This window comes from Aptenodytes patagonicus, chromosome 9 (assembly GCF_965638725.1).
Source record: "Aptenodytes patagonicus chromosome 9, bAptPat1.pri.cur, whole genome shotgun sequence".
Classification (NCBI taxonomy): domain Eukaryota; kingdom Metazoa; phylum Chordata; class Aves; order Sphenisciformes; family Spheniscidae; genus Aptenodytes; species Aptenodytes patagonicus.
Window position 1 is genome coordinate 265,023 of NC_134957.1, and position 21,615 is coordinate 286,637.

General features: G+C 43.0%; 2 protein-coding genes across 6 annotated transcripts in view; both read right to left on the reverse strand.

The window, feature by feature from the left end:
* TAF1 (TATA-box binding protein associated factor 1) overlaps positions 1-7,182 on the reverse strand; it is a 33,805-nt gene extending 26,623 nt beyond the window's left edge. For 2 of the 4 annotated variants that reach the window (XM_076346814.1, XM_076346813.1), the window contains exons 1-8: positions 7,040-7,182; positions 6,653-6,770; positions 5,925-6,041; positions 4,800-4,919; positions 4,113-4,186; positions 1,803-2,021; positions 1,152-1,370; positions 763-964 (exon numbers count right to left, since the gene is read on the reverse strand). In XM_076346814.1, the coding sequence (XP_076202929.1) occupies positions 763-964; positions 1,152-1,370; positions 1,803-2,021; positions 4,113-4,186; positions 4,800-4,919; positions 5,925-6,041; positions 6,653-6,770; positions 7,040-7,165 (1,195 nt within the window). In that variant the 5' untranslated portion in view covers positions 7,166-7,182. Of the gene's footprint in view, positions 1-762; positions 965-1,151; positions 1,371-1,802; positions 2,022-4,112; positions 4,355-4,799; positions 4,920-5,924; positions 6,042-6,652; positions 6,771-7,039 lie in introns of all 4 variants that reach the window. The other 2 variants (XM_076346812.1, XM_076346811.1) reach the window with 1 other exon arrangement.
* Positions 7,183-7,304: 122 nt separating this feature from the next.
* On the reverse strand, positions 7,305-21,154 carry RHOG (ras homolog family member G). Of its 2 annotated transcripts, none has more exons than XM_076346817.1 (2): positions 21,091-21,154; positions 7,305-11,821 (listed from the first exon to the last, which is right to left on the reverse strand). In XM_076346817.1, exon 2 carries the CDS (start codon positions 11,798-11,800, stop codon positions 11,225-11,227), a length of 576 nt encoding a protein of 191 aa, XP_076202932.1. In that variant the 5' UTR covers positions 11,801-11,821; positions 21,091-21,154; the 3' UTR covers positions 7,305-11,224. The 2 variants fall into 2 exon arrangements, with proteins under 2 accessions (XP_076202932.1, XP_076202933.1); XM_076346818.1 differs by lacking the exon at positions 21,091-21,154 and adding an exon at positions 20,640-20,763.
* Positions 21,155-21,615: the final 461 nt, after the last annotated feature.

The window sequence follows — 21,615 nt, forward strand, 5'->3', positions numbered from 1 at the left end:
CATAAGACTTAACACATGTGAACAGACCAACCATGTATAACATGTTACTGTAACTTTTGATGGGACTCAAACATAGTGAGCCCAGGCCTGCATAGCTCAGGCACAACTGTGCTGAAATGAAAATTGTTATAAAAAGCTATCCCCAATTCACCTATCCAACTCTTCAGAGTGTCTTGTACTCATAGCTGAACAGTAAAGGATTGACACTAGTACCCAATGAAGATGTAACATTTCCGTTAGTCTTTCCTTGTAGAAGCAGGATAAGATATAACAAACAGATGATAAACATTCATTCTACACAAGCAATTTAAATTTAAAATGCATCTGTGTCTAAGAGAAGTCTGAGGCTTGTTAAGAATTGTTACTTCCTATCTAGAAATAACAGAATATCATTATTAATTCAGGAGGAACTTCAGAAGACTTTTACACAATTCTTCCAATTAAAAAAACATATAAAGAAAATTCCGTTCGCCTATAAACAGCAGACATCCTAAGTGTAGCATTGCTTGATACTAATGTACATGGATCTAGCATCTGGTATTCCACACAGAGAGAAGAAAGCCAGAGTTGATATTTTCTTTAAAAGAAGGGACCTACTCTGTTTTTGGAAAGAAAGTAAGAGTCTCAGAATTCTGAGCGGAGTTGTGATTTTGCCACAAAACATCCCCTGACAGGAAGAATTATGTTCTATATTTGACACGAAAGCATGCAATGAGTCAGCTCAACTACAGCAAGTACAATTCATATCAGACCATTGATTACCTTGTTGGGCATTGTATGCAGTGGCATTTCTAGTCATGCTGGATGGCAGCCAGCCTGCCAAACTTGCCCGCTGTGTCTTAGTCCCTTTGTGCTTGACATCTTCTCCATTCCAGATAACATCATCCTCCCATTGGAGCTGTGTCACCATAAGGAAGTGCTCATCAGCTAGCAGATCATCCTTCTCATCCATCAACCCCGCATCCTGGAAGGAAAGAATAGTTGCTTGAAGACCTGCATTGACTTTATACTTTCAAACTAAAGGAGGAAAAATAAAAGTCTCATTTTGCATGGTGCACAACCATCCACCGGCCCATCACAAAGCTCTCATTGTGCAGCAACCCCCAGTGCCACACACATCTCCACACCTTCCCCCACAGTTCCCCTCTCACCCCCTCATCTGTGTGTCCTTTAACCTTCTGCTCCTTCTTCTCTTTCAGCTTGAAACCATAATCAAATCCACTGCCATCTTCAGGGATCCCCAGCATATCATACCAGAGCTGTGCTGGGCCATAGCGCCATTCTGCCACTTTAGGCTTTGTATCTGTCACTTTGTCTATATCACCAGTTGACTGAGAAAATTTCGATTCCACAGGTGCCATCATGGTAATCTGAAGCACAGCAAAGGAGGGAATGGTTACACTGATGGTCTATCTAAGTGTCGGTAAGAGGTTTCTTCCATCCAAGTTTTCCAGCTTATTCTCGGAGGAGAGAATTATTTCTAAGAAGTGCTTTTCCATACTTACTAGCTGCCTTATGTTCTGCAATTAGACTTCCAAGAACACAGACATTTCTTCTTCATACAAAGAGGATAAGCTCTCCTATTGATCCTGTACCATGGACGCAGCCTTCTCCATAAGAAGCAATCACCTGAAGTCACTGACTAGTATCGGGAGAAGAGCTTCTGCAGAGCTGGAATACAAGCCAACCCTGTCCTCCAGTTTTATTTTGGAGGAAAAGCTCTTTACTCTAAAAGTCACTGTCCAATCCACTACTACCCCCAGTGCTAGCTGGCGACCCTCTCTAAGTCTCAGATATCCCACCTCATCATCTGAAAGGCACTGCTCAGGAGGGGGAGGAGCAGCAAACTCATATTCCCAAGGAGATTTTCCTTCGATTCCACTCTCAACTACAACTTCACCCTCCTGTATCTGCACTTCTTGTGCCAATTCCCGATGTTTCTTCTTGCGTTTCCTTCGGGCACTACGCCAAACTGATGGAACATTCTTTCCAGGGCCAAAGAGACGCAAGAAACGCAGCACCTAGAATAGGAAAAAACAAGAGGGTCAGAGGAAAAAAAAACACTTTGGAATGCTTGTCTGTCTGTCCCTCACCTGAAAAGCAGTAACGAAAGACAGCACTCTGAAATTCAGAAGCTTGGCCTGTACTACAATCCCAACCCCTGATGCAATCAACAATCTCTTGGTCATATTTGGAAAAAAGTTTCTGATCCACCTGTTTGATGGATCCTTCCTTTTCAAAAGGATTTATTCTCAATTTCAGACACAAAGAAACTCAACAGAGGGAAGAAAGATTGCCTTTACATATTGGGCATGTAGTAAGACACCACCTGGAAATAATTATTTTCAATTTGAACAATCCACAACCTTCAGAAAGACACATGGAGATTGAAGAAGAGTTGACAAAATTATTAGCAAAAGAGACAAAGCTAGAAGACAGTTATATAAAGCAGAGATTTCTTAAGCAACCAAATAAAAAGAAATACCATGGTCCAGAAATAATACATTCATTTTTATTTCCACCATAATGTAGTTCCCCTATATGCATACTGCATACCTCCAAAACCTGCACTAATGACAATGACAAACTTCCTCTTCTGTTTCTTCTACGATTATGATTGCTGTTTTTTAAGCACTGATAATTGTCTCTTCAGAGCACTCTTGTAAAGAGGGAAAGCATTATTCCCAAATTAACTGACAGATTTAGGAAACAGGAATTAGAACCAAAGATTTGTAGAGAGACATCCTATTAATATTCCCTGTTAATCTGTTACACTGATCTCCAAAGGAAATAATGTTTATATGACTACTCTGTCCATCTCTACCCACATCCATGGGTTCTTCCCAAAACTCCCCCAGATTACTTCTGAACCCGTTGGCCAGTTTCAGTGACCTTTCACTAAGGGCAAAGGTCTCAGACATAGTTAAGCTGCTAACAGTTTAATGAAACACAAAGTCTGCTTCTCCACATGCTATTTCATCAAGAAAAACAGTGCTACATTAACATGCACATTCTCAGACATCAACCAATCCTCATAGCCAAATCTACAGGATTTCAGGCTTTGCCAGCTCTAGTGCTCAGGAATTAATTATGAAAAGTGCTCAGCATTAAGAGCTTGCACTGATTTCTGCACCCACTGGGCACATTCAACACTGAACCAGTCCCTGACATTACATATTGAGCACCAAATAAATGAACACACCAACTGATACAAAATACAGTAACACAGGAAACACCAAATTTGCAAAAGCCAAGAGAGCATCCAGAAGGCTAACTTCTGTGCTACAGACTCACCTAGATTCCTAATAGAGAGAGGTTAGCTAAATCATTAAAACATGACATTTAATTATGCAAATTGCCCAGCTCCTTACACAAAGCCTGTGATGAAGGCACACATAAAACGAAGTTACCCTGGCTCACAACCATCTGTTTGGCAACTATAAGCTCATCTTTATTCTCCTTCCCCTCCCACATTTCCTCTCCTCTTAACAGCTTTAAAACTTTCAAAATAATTACTGAAATACATTGACTACATTTGCTATTTGGGAGCATTTAGGAAAGTATTGTAATGAATTCGCTTTGTGCAAAAAACAATCATTCTTTCAACTAACTTGTTATTGAGGTAATTTCTGATCCATGCTCAGAGCAGTTTTGAGGGAGGATTAAGTAAAGGATACAGATCACAAATTGTTTCAGGAAGAGCACACCAAGTTCAGGACAGCATGAAAGGAGGAGCAAGTATTTGCCAGAGAAGCCAGAAAGCAGACAGATTAGCATTATGTTTTTTAATCATCTGGCAAAAGTATTCTCTACTACCTCAGAAAACCAGTTTTCACAAATCAACAGGCATGTGCTATGGTCTTACAGAAGAGCAAAACATTATTTCACACCCTGATTTATATGATGCTTTTTAAGAGGCTCCTGCAAATGGCAGGAAAAGCATTACATGTTAAGCAGTCTGGAAACAGCATCACACAGAAACTAAAGAAAGTATTGAGGTAAGCAAGAACATCTATGCGACTGCTTACTACATACCCTTAATACTATACAATTCGTATTTAGAGAGCTTACATGATACAGTTTCTGTCGCTTCCACATATCTCTTACAATACCTTGCCTGGTCGAAATTCCGGGAAGAGCTCTGTAACACTTGGCAACTGTTTGGTAGCATCTCGCTGCATGATTCCTGCAAGAGGAAGTGTGAGTTTGCCTTCCTTGGATTCTGCCTGCCTGGCTTCTTGAGGTCCCATCTCTGACTCAGAATCAGAGCTGCTGCTGAAATCCACCTTGTCGGAGGCAGCAGAGGAAGGAGCAATGATGGAGGGCAAAATGATACCGTCTCCATCTTCAGATACTACAATAGAACAAGCACCTTATAAACAAACAGGTTTCCTCCCTGTCCCCTAGTACAACCCCATAATGCCACATCTACTGTTTATACCAAGTTATGCAAAAATTAAGCCTCTGCGGGTGTTATGAGTACCATTCTGGTTTAACCTTTCATTTTATCCTAAGCGTTCCAGGTGAATTTCCCAGCCACAACTGAGAGGATGAGATAAAAAAGCAGTTTCATTGTCAATATCAGTATTTTAACAATCACTGGAAATATAATATTTCACCCTACATTTCAGACAATCCTATAACATTGCAGATCAGGACAAAGACCCACCTTTAGATGCAGTCTGGAGACCGAATTTTGACGATGTGTGGTGCTTGCCGCAGAACGAACTGCTACACAGCAGTGTTTGCTTCCTTCAGACATTCATATTGCCAGAGAGAAGAAGAAAGTCCTCACTCACCAGTGGCAGCTGCATCCTTTTCATCTTCTTTCTTTCCAGGTACTGGAGGTGGTGGCGGCGGCGGCATCAACTTGGAATCAATATCTTCACAGTCAGCATCGTAATCATCCTCATCTTCATCTAACCAGTCAGGAGACAAGACTGCATATTAAGCTGACAATAAAAAGGAACCAGGCACCCTTCCCATTTATACTATCTCATACCTGTCCCAACCTGATGAGAAGACCATGTCTTCTCATTAGTAAGGAGACCATTCTCATTTTGTAACTAGATGCAAAACTCTTACAAGTCCGGCTTCCTGCACAAACTCATTTGCAAGACTGAAATTTAAGAAAGAGTGGGAAGGAGGGAAAAAGGCAAACTGACAGAAAGGTGGCTGAAGCACTTAAAATATATATATAATATATTCTGCTATCACCTCCCCTTATTCATGCTTTGCAGAACAAATAAAGCTGCTAAAGAAGTAAGAAAAATGTGGTTAAAAAGCCCAAACCACCTTTACATCCCACTAACCACAATATGTCAACAGAAAGGTTAAGTGTAAGGCAGCTTTAAGGAATATGCAAAGATGTAGCATTTGCACTAGCAGCTACTGAAAGAGGAAAGCTGCATGTTTTTGAAAACCTGTTCTAGGCCAGACAGAGATCCCTGGGACCAACAAAAGAACCAAAGTGCTTTCTGCAGAAAGTCATTTCAGAAAAAGAATTCAAGGGTAAAAGAGGAGAGAGATATTAAGATTGAAGTGACTCTCTAAGGGATCAGGACCTTATCTCTATCTTTGAGTATCTCCGAGAAGCACCTGGCCTCCTGCATAATGCTCTTCCTAAGAACACAGGTTAAAGAAATATGAGCAGGTATTGGGTATTCTCTGCAGGGGATCCCAGAGCAAAAGGAGGATCCTGGTTTCTCTTCTGAGCATAGTTTAACTCTAATGAGGAACTAATTCCTTAAAAAAGGACAATATCAAACAGTGGCTTCATCCAGTGAACACAGTTTCACAAAGGCTTATATTGAGTTCTTGAAGCAAGGAGTGAAAAGGCACAATGTCACCCATATAAGAGACTGTCAAGGCCCATTGACCCAAAATACCTGCTACAGCTAGAGTGTAACGCTAATCACATTTACCTGGTCTTCGAACTGGCTGCAGGCTGCCCATTGCCTGCTTATACCTACGGCTCTCATCTTCTGCCACTTCATTAATATCTGAATAATCAACAGCATCTTCTGTGCTCTTAACCCAGCCTAGGAAGAAAAGAAATCTAGTCACACAAAACTTTATCCTAATACGCATTACTAACTTCAGACTTCACTATGTAGTCTCCTATGCTTCCTTTTTTTAGAGGAACAAAAACATCTGATTAACATCTCCCATCAGAGTATTCTTCCCTTCACTCCAACCAAAAGCTCCAAGAGCTCTGAATTTCCCCTAAAGATTGGTAATTAACCAACTTTAGTGCAAAGAACACCTTTCACTTACTCAGTGAAACTGTTCAACAAGCTCAGAAATAAAAAAAAAGAGATGTAATAATACTGTGCACTGAATAGACTTGTTTAACATAGGGGAAAACACAGAATAAACTTATTTGTGAGGCAGGAGAGACAAGTAAAAAAAAAAAAAAAACTAACTTATAAAAAATTAAAGCAAACAAGTGCAAAAGTAACCAGAAGATAATGTGGGATTCACACTCTGGCAAGAAGGATAAGGCAAGGCCTTTGCTAGAGGACCTCTGACCAGGTAACATCATGATATTCCTTGCAGCCCCAGATGACCTAGGTGCGTTTCTTCCTCTCCAGTATGAGCTCTGATCCTACAGTCCCTCTGTCATTTAACTGCAGGTACCCCAGTGCCTAACCTTCCTCGTCCAGGTGGGATCCATCGGCCTCCGGGCTGTCCTCCTCGCTGGCTGTGATCTCAGTGATCAGGTTGCCCAGTCCCAGCACACCCAACCCGGCCAGGTGCTTCTTGGATTCCTGGAGAGACCAGAGCCACGTCCCAGCTGGGAGGCTCCACCGGCTCCCCCAGCCAGGCCGGGCTCAGCCCTCTAACCGCCTGCTCGGTCCCGTCCTGGAGCCTGCCCCACCGACACTTCCCCGGGCCTGCCCCGGTGCCTGTCCCACCAACACCTCCTCCTTGGCCCGCCTCGGAGCCGCGCCGCTAGGACCCCGGCTCCTCTCCCGTCCCTCAGCCCGCGCCGCCGGACGGGACGAACTGGCATCTCCCCGCAGCGACACAGCCCTACCTTGTCGAGGACGCTGTCCCCCTCCAGCTGCCCCGCCTCATTGATGTTGCCGAAGAGGAACCCGGCTAGCGAGAAGGGCTCGGCGCGGCCGCCATCCGCCTCCTCCTCGCTCTCCGAGTCCGACATCGCGGCAGCGCCGACCCGGAACCGGAACCGCGGCCCGGCCGCGACCTAAGGGAGCCGCCGCCGTCATCCCGGGCCGGCAAACAGCGCCCCCGCGCGTCCCCGCCCCGCAACGTCCCAAGGAAGCGGAGAGGCGCCGGCGTTCACCGAAAAATCGTTTATTGCATTTAAGAAACGGGGTCTGGCTTTCCACAGGAAAGAACTACGTTTAGAACAGGTGCGTTACAAACAGCAGGGTGAGTTAATACGAGAGCCAGAGAGATGAGGAAAGGTTTATTACAACTTAATTCCGCATAATTTAAAAAAACAACAAAAAAACCACCTTTAAAACTGTTAGCTGTAATACAAATTCTTTTATAGTATAAAATCAAGTTGCCAGTGTATGTATCAGTACCACACTTAAGAGTCTTGGGCTCCCACTGCTGATGGGCGCTCCCTGCAGCCCACCCCGGGGGGTTGGGACCCCCATGTGACCCATCCTCTTCTCGGGGTCAGCCCAAGCAGCACCGAGGTTTCTACAGAGCAAGGTTTAGCACTCAGAGACAAAGCACGGTGAGGCTCTTCTAGTTTAAATTTCATAGAAATAGCTACAGCTGTAAACTGGAGAAAGCACTTACACATCTAAGCGCACCTCATAACATCCTTTGGACACAGAATTCCTGAACTCCTCAGCTCCCTGTGGATGGCTTCAGCTATATTTAAAAAAAATCACTTAAGTATTTCAGAAATAATTCACAAACTGAAAGATTAAAATCGGTCTCTTCATAGAAAGTCTCTTCTGTGAATTAAGACGTACATACTGTGTTTCTATTCAGTAACACACTGAGGAATCTTGAACAGTTCGGGAAACCCGTACAGCTTAACCAGGGTTTTCTGATCTCCTGAAAACAGACAAAATCCAGCCATGGGATTGTGTGAAGTCTGTATTTGTTACCTGCCCACAGGAAAAAAAACAAGTGGGAGGAACGCAATGGATTGTAGACTGAAGCACTGGACTACTTACAATAAAATGCACCAAGAACTGTAAGGGGGGGGGGAGTGCGGAGCAGGGAAGGAAGGAAGATCACAAACTGAGAATGCCACTGAATGGAAAAGCTCATTGGATCCACGCACTCCTGAAGCTCATTCTCATGAAAAACAGAGGGTGAAGGAAACCAGCTGTCAGCTGGCAGGACTTTTGCTCCTGGTGGAAAGTGACAGAAATACAAGGCATCTAAATGACTATTAATGAGGTACTCCAAAGTCAGTAAAAAGTTTTTGATGGTGTTCAAAGTTCACTTTCTGCTCATTTTCATCACTATTGTGTTATTCTCCTCAGTACTGTTGTGCAATCCATTTATTAAGTAATCTAGATGGGGATAAAGTGTTCTAGCAGAATGTAATCAATAATGTAATCAATTCAAATAAATTGATTAAGTAGATGAATTTTTTCTCACCATACTCTCTTCCAGTTAACGCCAGGATGGCTGCTCTGTGAGCCTACAGAAACAGGGGGGTGTGTGCAATAATACTTGCTCACAGGATTTCTCCTCCACAAAATTACTGTAATCCAGTTAGGAATAACCACAAAAGATGCAGAACTAAAAGATTTCAGTATGTAAAAAAGTAAAAACTTTTTAAAACAGTAGTAGCTTCAGTACAAAATTGCAAATATATGTAGCAAAAAAAAAAAAGAGGTGCCTGTTGTTGAAATTAAGTCTATTTAAGAGCAGTTCAAACATATCACAAAATTTTTAAAGTATATCTCTGAGTGAAGCAAAGGTTATGGGCTTGCACCAGGGTAACTAGACAGTTGATTTAGGCCTGACCAGCTTTAAAAAAAAAAAAAACACATGTGCACTGGCTTAAATAAATACATTCTAAACATGATAAACTCTATTTACTCGGTTACTGAAATTTACCTACAGAAAATAATCTTGAATTACAAGGCACAGAGCTAATTGCTGCCTGCAAGTCAAGCTCACACTAAAGGCCTACTACTAAAGTAAAGGCAGAACGTGATGAGTAGAGGTTACCTCACTGAAATACTCCTACGCCCTCACAGCCCGCAGGGCACCGTGGTAGGAGCCATGTCTGGAACAGCACTTCTACGAGTGCAAAAGACGTAAAGACACTCCAGGCAATGGCACTTGGTGAAGAAAAATATGCAGTCTCTCTAGGCTTCTGCAAAAATCATGCATAACGGGTGTTTTGGTATTGCCTGCGATCAGGCAATGTTTGGAACTCGGCGTTGGTTCACTAGCCACACATACCAGTATTTGGATTAGCTGCAGTTTATCATCTATGGGTTGCAGTTTGCTAAAGCAGTACCAGTACGAGCATACCTCAGACATACAAAACTTGCAGTTAGTGTCACCATCAGTTACACCAGCTGAAGAAAGGCACATCCTCTTCAAAGAGAGGAACTAGGGCACAAATACGAATGTTTCTATCCACCTGCTATTTTTGCCCGTGTCACATAAAGCAAGGTCAAATTAACACAAGATCCCTAATAATCTTGTTGATGCATTTTCTGTTATCTTGCTAAAATGAGGCTTTTTTTCTGCCCAGGGTATACACCAGTGCAGTTTTGCATGTGTGGGAATCACAAGAAAGCAAGTTCTGAATTACCAATTGAGGCTGCATCTGGACAAAGACAGCACTGTCAGCTTCAGACAACAAAGCCTAGTCCAGCACCATTGGTTTCACACAAAGTATCTTTGAAGCATGCTGCTTTCATACCACCAAGCTGTAAGGTTAAGTCTAAGGAAGGTTTCATGCACTCACTCCTCAGCTGGTCCCGAAATCACACATAAAGAACAGTGCACATCCTGAAAATAAAAGCCAGCTGCCACTCACTAGAGCTGCTAAAGAAAGTTAAAAAGTACATAAATAGAACTTCAGTTAAAAGAGTTTACAATAACTGATCACCTAGTAGAGAGGAGAAAACTGCCCAGGTAAACCTATCCAGTGACTGGCTAACAGTTACAAATTTAACTGAAACCATCAGTGAGTTGCCAGGAAGAAGTGACGGTTCCTGGTTCCTGTAAATAGAACCTCCAAATTTTCTGTCAGTGTTGTCCCAGAAAAACAACAAAGGAATTTGCCGCAAAAATCTCAGGTGGTGGCCCCAAGAACATTAAGAAGTGAAGCAATTAATTCCTCGAGAGCAAACAGGCTGCTATCAAGTCTCTGGGATTCATCAAAGGGATCTCACCAAAAATCTCATTTTGAGAAGTGTCATCCCAACTATCTCAGTCAGTCCAAGAAGGTAACTGTTAACTTCATTCTCAGGGTGCAAAGTCTCTTTGGAGAGTGAAATAAAAACTCACTTTAGATTATTATGGAAGACTTGCATCTAAACTCCTCTTCCACCTCTCCAATTCAAAAGCATGAAAATCACTCATTTGAGTGATTCATCATTATCCTAAGTTCCTTACATTAGGAGAAATCAGCTGCTGCTTCTATTAATAAAATCATTGCAGGTGTTCCCTGGGTCTTGCTCATTGCATTAAACATGCCTTATGCTAACTTCATATAAACGATCATAGTTCACTATAAGGTGAATCTCAGTAATATTTCAGGCATTTTTGCATGTAAACAAACTGTTTTCAAGCTTTAAATTGACAAAGTAAAACAACTGGACAGCCAGACTTCTGTTTGTAAAAAAATTCAATCAGTAAATAACGGCTGGGAAAAGCAGCAGCTATGCTTAAAGCAAAGTTATCAGAATTTGTGCTTTTCAGCAAATCTAGCAACTGATGGCTACCTAGTAAAGAAGTCTGGCTTCAAAGAAGTCCCTTCTTTTATTTTCCTCCACTAAATAAGGACAGAAGCCAAGTGATCCCTGGAGAAGCTGGAGACTGGAACTTTAGAAATAAAGTAGGTATTTGACCTCTCAGTTGGAAAAAAACCACTTCTGTTTCAGTTTCCCTGAAGCAATAAGACTGAAGAATATTCGTCGCATAAACCATTTCTGCTTAGAGCTGTTAGTGCAAGATGCAAATCTTCAATTTAACTCATTAAAGAGCCCTCCAAGATTCTAATCAATATTCAACTTCAAACATCCATCACCCGAGGTAACTACAATAAGACACATTTTCTTGTGTTCTTCTTTGTCACAGGATACAGAACCGCACGCACAGCTTCAGCAAACACCTCCCGAACACCCTCCTGATTCAGCGCTGAGCACTCCAAATATTTGACTGCTCCGATTTGCTTAGCCAGTGAAGTCCCCTGCTGTGGGGTAGTAGGAGCCAAGCTTTGCTCTTTCAACTTTTTAACTGTTTCCAGGTCATTTCTCAAGTCTCTCTTCGTGCCCACTAAAAGAATGGGAACATTTGGACAGTGGTGAGAAACTTCAGGATGCCATTTGTGCCTCACATTTGCATAGGAAGAGGGGCTACCGATGGAGAAACAGATGACGAATACATTGGTTTGAGGATACGAGAGCGTACGCAGGCGGTCATATTCCTCCTGGCCTGCAGTGTCCCAGAGATTCAGGCTAACTGTCCGGCCATCAACAGTCATTTGGGCACTGTAGTTGTCAAACACAGTAGGGATGTACTCTTCTGGGAAGGCATTGGTGGTATAGCTGATGAGAAGACAAGTTTTTCCCACAGCACCATCTCCAACAACTACACACTTTATAGTCTGCATTCTTTACCCAGAAACAAAGTCCTGCACAAAGCAAGAAAAAAAGTTAGGAAAAGCACACTCAACGATAGTCATTTTAAAAACACTTCTAAAGCTTATCTTTAATATTGCTAGCAATTTCTTATCAAAGCTAGACACACTCAGTGTCTCAGAAGCCATTATGAAGAGCTCACAGGCTAGAAAGACAATAGTGAAATGGAGATGCAATGAATTGAGCGCTCAGTGACAACTGGCTGCATTCCAACCATGTAAGTACGAATTAGCTGAATTCCCACAGTCTTGCCTTACTGCCAGTTTCCCACAGGCAAAGGGACAAGTCTTTAGGGGACAAGTCTTCCTGCAAGTGGAAAGGGATCGTGACCTGAGACCTAGTAACAAGATACTCTGTCATTTGTAGGTTCACATACACACCTCTGTACACACACACACCCTCCAAGATTCACACTTCTTATCTACAGAGTCTACTGCCTAAACAGTTTACCACAAAGAAAGGTCCAAAAATTATATAATAAACCAAGATACCCATTGCTGGGCTGCACTGCTACTGTTTACAGTAATAATTCACTCAATTCGGGATCAATCAGACCTCAAGAGACTGTATTATTTAGAGGACACCAGATAAAAGGTTCAGAAAGTAGCTCGTACAAGAAAAGCTGTTCTTTGAAATATAACTAGCCATAGTACCCAGATTAGAATACATAAAGAATTTTTCTAAAGAAGCCAAGAACAGATTATTCTCACTAATCAGTGACAGAACAAGCAGAACTTAATAGGCTTGAGCTATAATAAAGAACGCTTATACTGAGCATTAGAAAAATACATGCTGTAAAAAATCAGCGAACAGCCTTCCTAGGCAGACTGGGGAATTGTTACAGGAGATATTTGACACTTAAAGGCTTCCCTATCCCTTTCCTGGTATGTGAAGAGTAGGTTTGATAATCAAATGGATATAGCCTAAAACTCAATTCATTCTAAACTTTCATCACGTGAGCAGCAGGAGCTTTGAAAATAGCATGGAACAACTACAGGCAGTCATTTGTTGTACATTGTTGTATGCTGGAGCTTCCACTGCTAGCCTGAACAAGAAGGAACTTGCATCTGCCTTCTCACCCAAATGCCTTTGAGGTACTATCAGTAATCCTCAACTTGCAACCAGCAGCAAATACACTGCTTCAAACAGAAGAAACAAATAGTGGGAGGAACATATTCCAGAAAGATCACAGCTCCAGCACCATCAAAATAGCAAAGGGAACATATGAAAATGAGCAGTAGTGAAGTACTTCATTTACAAAAGTCATGAAACCCCCTCCCTCCAACTTCCTTTTCGAGACTATCCAAACAAATCAACAACTCATTACCATTTAAGTCTCAGCTTTGTCCTTTTTGACAAAGTCTTTATCTGTATCCACATATTGCTGTCTTCCCACTGGGAGCACACGTGATTCTTCTGTACTAAGTGAAAATAGACTACCTTAAACTTTGGCACAAAGCTGCAACAGGCAACTCAAGCGATACCGACTGTGGTCACTACAACATACAGTGCTTAAGGAAGTATGAACATATGTACACACACACTATTGAAAACCAATCAATAGTGGGAAGCAGTGCAGAAACCTTGCTCCAGAAAGACCCAGCAGGACATTGGAGGGGAAGAATTTGGAGGAAAACAAGCAGGAGGAAGATGCAGAAGCAGTTTATCCTTTTCGAAAATGGCAGGAATTACATTTCTAAATCAACATGAATCACCTGAAATGAAATCTGGCAAGTACTTTTGAGCTTTGACAGAAAAGCATACATGTGAGTTTCATCATACATAAAAAAAAAAAAAAATCAGTCATCCCATTTCAAGGCTCCAGTCAAATGTAGAGAGAGATGTGTATACAACTGCATATTGTAAAGGTAATCAGTAAAATGAAGAACAACACTGACCAGCAAAAGCTGACAGCAGGACTGCATATATTATTCCAGAACAGTTGCACCAAGATTTTTATTTAAGGGGGGGGGGGAGAAAAAGAAAAAAAATAGGTAAGTTCTGTTGAATTAGAGGCTTAGAAACATTTCTTGCATTTTGCAAACCCCAAAGTTGAAACCCCTTTTAATATAAAATTACTTAAAACATTACAAATTAAACATTTTTAGCATTGTATTATTAATAGAGGTTGAACACTTACTGGCAGCATGCAATACAACATAGTATTTCTGAACACAAAGGGTCTAAGTGCTACAAGCAAACAGTGACAGACAAGCGGTTGTATTTTAATACCATAACACTGTTCTATCTGAAGATGCAACCGTAACTCACCATCCTAGTCTCTACTGCTGCTCTCCCTGTAGGGCAGATCACCACCTGCTTTGAGACACTGCCATGCTCTCTCCAGCAGCGAGGCTGCCTTCAGATGTTTCCAAACCCTGTTTCCCCTTCCCATCCAGGTAGCACACCACCCCCCCAGCTGTGACCACACACTGAAAAAGGGTGAGGAGTTGTTTCATCCAGTTTACCAAGTAGTACCACAATCAACTGTGTTGATAGAACCAAGCTAGTGGTAGCATATGGTGCGAATGAATCACAGGGGAGGAACACCATACATTGCTATTGCTGCCAAAGTATCACTGGACTGCAGCACAGAGAGCAGGTTTTAAAGCTTATTCTGGTGTTTACTTCAAACCACTGAAGTACTAGAAGATGCTGTACCAGAAACCTTAGGGGCGACCAGCAATTCCAGAGCAAAAGTTTTTTTCCAAATGAACTACCTATGCAACAGACCGCTATTTTGATCAGTCAATAACAAGTGACATCACAGAGATGGCAGAACTAAGTCAGTTGGATACATGCAATAAAAACTGAACTATAACAACAAAAGTCTCATGGAGAATGAGATACACAAAGCCTTTTATATGCCCAGTTCCTAGTTTCTAAAATAAACAAATTGCAAAGACTTGGAAACAGATGTCTCTAAAACACAAACCACAAGCTTCCCCAAGGGCTTACACCTCTATGCATTTCTGCCCAGAGCTTTTCACAGAAAGACAGGGTATCCCAGAATTGCACCCCTACCTGCACACACCAGGCACTGATATCTGGAGGGTCATCACACCAATACTGTAAGACAATACAGGCAGTTTCATATATTGGTAAACTACAAAGCCACATGTATCCCACACCATCGGCAGCTAAAATAGCTTGATTCAACCTGACTTAAAATTTCTAATGAAAGTGTGTTACCCAAAGATTATTTTGTTGGGGCTTTATTTAAGAGGTCATTAGAGCTTTCAATTTGGAGAACAGTAGTAAGGTAACAAAAAAGCCTGGAACACGAATGCTCTTTCACAGCATTAATATCTTGAATTACCTGACTGAGGCTTGGATTTCAGAAGAGCAACATTTGCAATAGGAAATAACTCCATGCAAACATGCCAAAGCATCAGGCTAAGTATGAACTACACAAATACAATTAAAGAGCTTGTAGGCTTTTAAGTATGCTTCTCTGCAGGGCTCCTTTAAAGTAGGTTCTTAGCTGAAAGGAATCGTGTGGCATATGCAATACAGAAAACCAAACACACACTTGGATACACATGATCTAGTACTGAAACACAAAATTTAGATAAATTATTTAAAAAAAAAAGAGTAGAAAGAAGCTCCTACACTGCAGAAACCTGTATGTTGTGAGCAGGTGTAGTTTGGTTAAAAATTTACATATGGAAGACATTTATTTAAGCCACAACCAAGCAAACAATATTACCTCCATCAGGCCTTTTCTATTAAATCCACATATCGCTTTATTCAAAATGTGTAAAGTCTCTATTTTTTCTTGTAAACAATTTGTCTAGCAATAAAACTCTCATAAGGTAACAAGAAGCTGGGGTTCAAATTGGCATGGAAAATTCTATTTACTTCTCAAGCACCCTTGAACTTGGCACTGCATGCTATTTGAATATAAATATATGCTGGGAAAAAAACCATACTCCGAAAACAAAATTACCAACAAATATTACCAAGAGCAGGAAAACTGGTTTAGGGTTGTTTGGGGTTTTTTTTTGTGAGCTTCAAAAGAATTTCGGGGGAAAAATTTAGAGAGAAAAACTCCACATACAACAGGTAACAAGAACTGAAAAAAAGAAAAATACAGATTAACATGTCAACACATCAAAAACAAGACTCAATTTAGAAACAGAAAGCTGGGCACAAGCTTCAAAGCCAAGTTTAAAGGTTACTCGGCAAGAGAAAGGAGTGAACGGAAAGTCCAAAGTAGTGAGAGGTAATTCGGGTTGCCTAGTCCTGCCAGAGAAAGGACTTTCATTACAGTTAAGATGGAAGATCATCAGAACATGAAGAGTTCTAGCAGTTACAGCAGAATGGGAATAATTTTCAAAGAATAAAAAAAACCAAACAAACAAACAACCACCCCACAAAGAAGCGTTGTGCAAAAACATGTAGATGAGAGTTATTTCTATCTTGTCCATCAGTGCCTTTGAATTAGAAAACTGGCATTCATGTTTGGGTTAGTTTCCTTCTCAGAAGATGCTGCAAAGTCTGCCTTCGCTGCCTGCACACCTGGCACTTCCTTTGGAATGTGCAAGATTTCAATCGACATGTCAAGACATCTTCTGCAGAGCTGCTCCCATTCTGACCTAATTACGTATTTTCTGGTATCATTAACATGGACAGCTTGCTCTCCTGTAACCCAGCTGGACATTAGCTGGGGAAATTCACTATTTGGATTCCACGCCCCCTCCCCACAAAGCTATCATAAGTGAAATCACAGAATAACCTCATGCTGCATCAAAATTTTTTTGTGGGAGAGAAAAAACTTTTAGATCTTCCCTTTAATACTTCTGAAGGAAAGTTCCCTGTCTGCTGAGAGAAGGGAGAAAACAGTGACAGAAAACAGAGAAGACACATGAACGTGAATTCTTCTGGGGCTTTCAAGATTTATGCTTTTTATACTTCCTGCACTTCAAAAAATTCTTGGCAGAGGAACTACTTCTTAGCAGGATACGTCTCTGCCCTTGCTACGTTAACATCAGATGCCTCTTTGTTAGGTGGATTTTAGCTTTGATATTGCTCTTTGATGACCTCATTTTCACAGAGTTTGTCAGGTCTTCCGTATCTCTCTTTCCAGTTTGGATAGGGCCAAAATGAGCAGAAAACGTACTAGGAGTTCAGCCAAAATCACCTGTACTGAGCTGTGTCGTTCTGTTCAGCCACCACCTTTCATCAATCCTTCCCTGTTTTGCAGCTCAGAAGTTTGATACTGCTTTATCAGGAGCAAGCAGAAGTTAAGAGATCTAAATGACTTAATTGCTCATCTTTCAGTAACAAAAACTAGATCAGAGATGATTCACTCTGTCTGCCTGATATGTGAAGTCAGGCAGAAACTTTCAACAATGAATTGGATGGATAAGGCAGTTCTAAGTATAGCCTACCATCCTCACCCATGCAAAAGAGTTAAAAGATTTTTCATGTGTGCAGCTTAGCCACCAGACCTGATAGGGAAGAGAAAGGGGCTCTCAGCAATTTAATCAAGACTGTGTTACTATTCCACAACTGCTCAGCTTACTCACCATTGTTTTAGGCAAGCGCCAAATGAATGGACAAGTGCCAGACTTTTAGAACGTATGCCAAGAAAGAGTAAAAAAGTTAGAGAGACCACCTCATCCCTAATACCATTCAGCAATGAATGACCTACTTGGACTTCTCAATGCCTTTCAAAGTTTTCACACCACTTTCTGTCCTGCCATTTACCACTTTCTGTCCTGCCATTTACCTGCAAGAGAAACAAAACACACAGCAACAGCCCGAGTGGCGGGGGGGGGGGGGGGGGGATCAACAAGCCAAGCCAGATTTCAGCAGCACAGCAGGAACCATGCAGTCCACGACCCAGAGTTCCACATGAACAGCAGAATCGAGGAAGCTCGCCTTCTGCAGAGCTCTGCCTGGAGGTTCAGCTCCCATGCACATATTACTGATGCCTAACGAGTGCAATTCTCACTGGTTGTTCCCTCAGTGTGAATGCTAGAAAGGCCTTACCCCTTTTGGCACAAAAAGTTGTTTCAAAGAAATAAAAGAAACCACCCAAAACCTTTCATATAATGTTTTTAAAACCTCTACCCCTGTCAAATTAGGCTGAAATTGGTTTATCGACTTAAAGATTTTTTTTTGCTGGGATGAAACACACATAAGCTTTACCATGTAAGCAGTATTTCTTAGGGAACCACAGTGAAAACCAAGTGGTCTACAAGAGGTATTTGGGCACCTCAACCACACAAACCTCAGTGCATCAACACTTACTACAGGCACTCATACTCCAAATTTATAGGAGAGCCACGATATTAGTGACCAAATATCAATGACCCTAATTTCTATGAATCCAAGATGTTTATTGGATAATAAATATTTCCAAAGGGCATTAGAAACAAGCTCGTGAAACAGCCGCACAGCTGTGAAATAACACTACACTAAGGTACAGCTGTGCAGTCATACAGGAACTAAAAACTTGGACTTCAGTAGATATCTGAATCCCCAGTATATGAATGTGACATGTATCCTGCCATAATCAAAAGCTGCACAGTATTAAATTTTATTTTCCTCCTGCAACCACATGTAGAAGCATGGATTCATCAAGATGGGTACCCTTCACAATTTATTTGAACACAAGTGACCCTAACCGCTTCGAGGGTGAGCACAGTAAAGGTGTAAGACTAAGAGCCAGAACTGCAGGGTTCTGTGCCCAGAACTTCCTGGGTGATATAAGTAACTTGCAGAGGTCCTAGATATCACAGTCAGTTCATAAAAAGTGAACAACATATGTCCCTCCTACCTTTTATAGATTCTGACAAGGCCTTATTCATTACTGTTGGCTAAAAGTACATGAGGTTCTGTGAAGAGGCGCATTAAGCACATTGCAGGATGAATGATAAATCCAGTTAAAGCATCCCTGATTCCTATCCAAGGTGGAAAAAAACCCTGTTCGTCTATCTTCCTATCATCTCTTGTCACCTGGCATTCACTGGCACTCTAAACACTCTTTATTTTTAAGAAAAGTTGTAACAAAGCCACTGTTGTATTTGAAGGGCAATGTGTATACCAGGAAAATCTAAGCTTTTTCCTTGAGAAAAAAGCCCACGTGCTTTTCATTCTCTTTGATTTCCCCTCCTCCGCCCCCAAATTTCACTGGCAGGTAAAAAAAAAAAAAAACAAACCACAAAAATGCACTTGGTCAATCAATAACAGTTTTCAAAAGTGTCTTTAAATAGGTCTGATACAATTAAAACAAGAGTTGATTAAAACACCAGTTAAAGGTGCACTCAGTGTGTATTGTATCATGGCTTATGCGCTACAATATTGCAATATTTGCCAGTCTCGTTTGCATCAAGTTATTGCAGTTCTAAAAAGTGAGCAGAAGTTACCAGTGGCAAGGAGTCTCTCAGCGGTCTATCAGATTTACACATACAGGCATAGGAAAGTAAAGTAAAAAACCCAAACAAACAAACTCCATTTAAAGGTACGGATCTTTATATAATACCAAATTGTGTGAAAACACTTTGGACTCCAAAAGAATCACAGTCTCATTGTGTACGTAAATCAAACTGCATATTCAGTTTCCTCCTACTAACTGCAAACCCCATATTTTATTGTTTTTCCAAGAGCTCTGTAAAGTTCCTTCTAAGAACATTTAAAAGCATCTTTTTTTATGGAAATAGTAAGCTAAAATGCCAAATATGCCTCATAAGCTTAAGTTCCCTGTAGAAAAACTTGTGTGCAGTTGAACACTGGCAAACTGGCCAAACAGAGCCTTCATGCTATGTATTTTACATTTGACACAAAAGAGAATGTAAGCTTTTTTAAAATCAAAAAATAAGCTTGGGACAAAGAACACACAGCTAATGATGCTGGCACAAGGAGCACCACACTCCAGCGCAGGACACATGTTGCAAGCATAGGGTACACATAAAGAACAAAAGCATTTAAAGCTTTTTTATAACTCAGAGTAAATATGATGGGAATCACAAGTGTTTATAAAGAGTAAAGAGATACCGACTATTCATTGTTCTTTCAAAAAAAAAAAAAAAGAACAAAGGGACATCAAATTAAATCAGAAAGAGGGAGGTTCAGAACAAATAAAAGGCAGCATTGCTTCCCAGGGTTTGAGGTTAAGCTAGGAATTCCTCAGCACAGGATATTACAAATACTGAAAGTTTATAGGACTCAAGAAGAGAACCGTTAACCTTATGAAAGAGAGCTCTGTAGCGGCTGCTAAATGAGACAATACCTGTGACTCCTGAAACCCCCCCAGCACTCAGAATATTTTAGGTCACTACCTTGCTCTACTCTTCCTGAGACAACAATTTGGCAGCTTTTAGGGAGTAGATCAAATACAACTACTTTTACTGTATCCCTGTAAAGGAAAATCCACTCTCAGCACTGAAACAAGAGACCTTTAGAAAAGGCTAATTCATCATATGCCAACCTTTTATTATATCCGCTGGGAGCAGAGGTTGCCTTAAGTTTGTCATGGTACTCCTAATGTGGATTAGCACCAGCCTGACTTTAGAACAGCCCAGCCCAGCCCAACCCTTCGGACACTGCAGAAGAGGGAAGAGGAGGACCTGCCCACGGGGCCATTCCCGCTTCCCACACATCCCTGAGCGAGAAATGGGACCAGAGAAAAGCTTGTTCCAAAACACCCCCCTTCCCCTACGCCTCCAGCATCTCCCAGCCCCCTGATAAACACATTCACCTCCACAAACACTGCCGAGTGCAGAAGCCGGGACTTGCATCCCACCTCCCACAACCTCTAGAAACTAAGAAAACAACACGCCCCACAGCTGGGGGGTTCATTACCCCGCTACTCCCAAGCTCGCCCTTCCCTCCTCCGGAACCGGCTGCTTCCCCAGCGGGGCAGGTGCCGAGGATCCGCGGGAAGCGCGCGAACAGCCTCCCCGGGAAGGAAACCGCGACCGTCGCAGCTCCCAGGCCAGGAGAGGCCGGCGCTGGCCCCGGGCCGCCGCCCCGCTGACAGCGAGGGTGGCGGCGGCCGGACGCGGAGGATCTTCCTCCCCAGAGCGCCGCCTGCCCCGGCCTCCGCCCGGCGACAACGCTGAGGAGAAACACCCGTAGATACGCGGGGTGCCAGGAGGCCGCTCCCACACCGCCGGGCCCGCGGCCACCGCACCTCAGTTCACCTCACGGCCGGGCCGCGCCGCCGCACGCGGGGAGCCCGGGACGCCGCCCGCCCCCGCGCATGGGCATCGCGCCGCCGGCCGCCCTCCCGCCCCGCGAGCCCTGCGCTCACCTCCCGCGCCGCTGGCGGCCGCTGCTCCCGGGGCGGCGGCGGACCCTCGATCCGGCCGCACCCCGGCGCTCACCCCTGCCACCGCCGCGCGCACGCGCCCCGCGCCCGCCGCGCGCACGCGCCCTCTGCCCCGCCGCCGCCCCCGGAGGGCCCGCCAGGGGGCGCCGCGGCGGAAGGGCGCCGCCGCGAAGTCGCGCGGCCTTTCCCGGCTCAGGGAGCGCCGGGGCCGGCGGGACGGGGACGGGGACAGGCCCGGGGCGCGGCGGAGGGCGGTGTGCAGGCCCTGCCCGCTCCTGCTGTCGGGTTTTAATACCTGAATGTTTTAGTACAGTCGGCAAATGGTGTACGTCGCCCTCCGTCCCCCTTCCCAGCCTTGGGAGGTGTTACACAGCGAAACCCCCTCGGGGATCCCCTGCATCCGCGGCCTCCTTGTTTCCCAGTCGCTTGACCAGTATTGACCTCTCGCACCCAGGCAGTTTCACACCTATAAAGGTCTTTGCAGAGGAGGACGTCAAGTCCCCGCTG

Bases quoted from the DNA above. Each gene is read 5' to 3' on its own strand.
- RHOG (XM_076346817.1), bottom strand. From the start codon at position 11,800: ATGCAGACTATAAAGTGTGTAGTTGTTGGAGATGGTGCTGTGGGAAAA.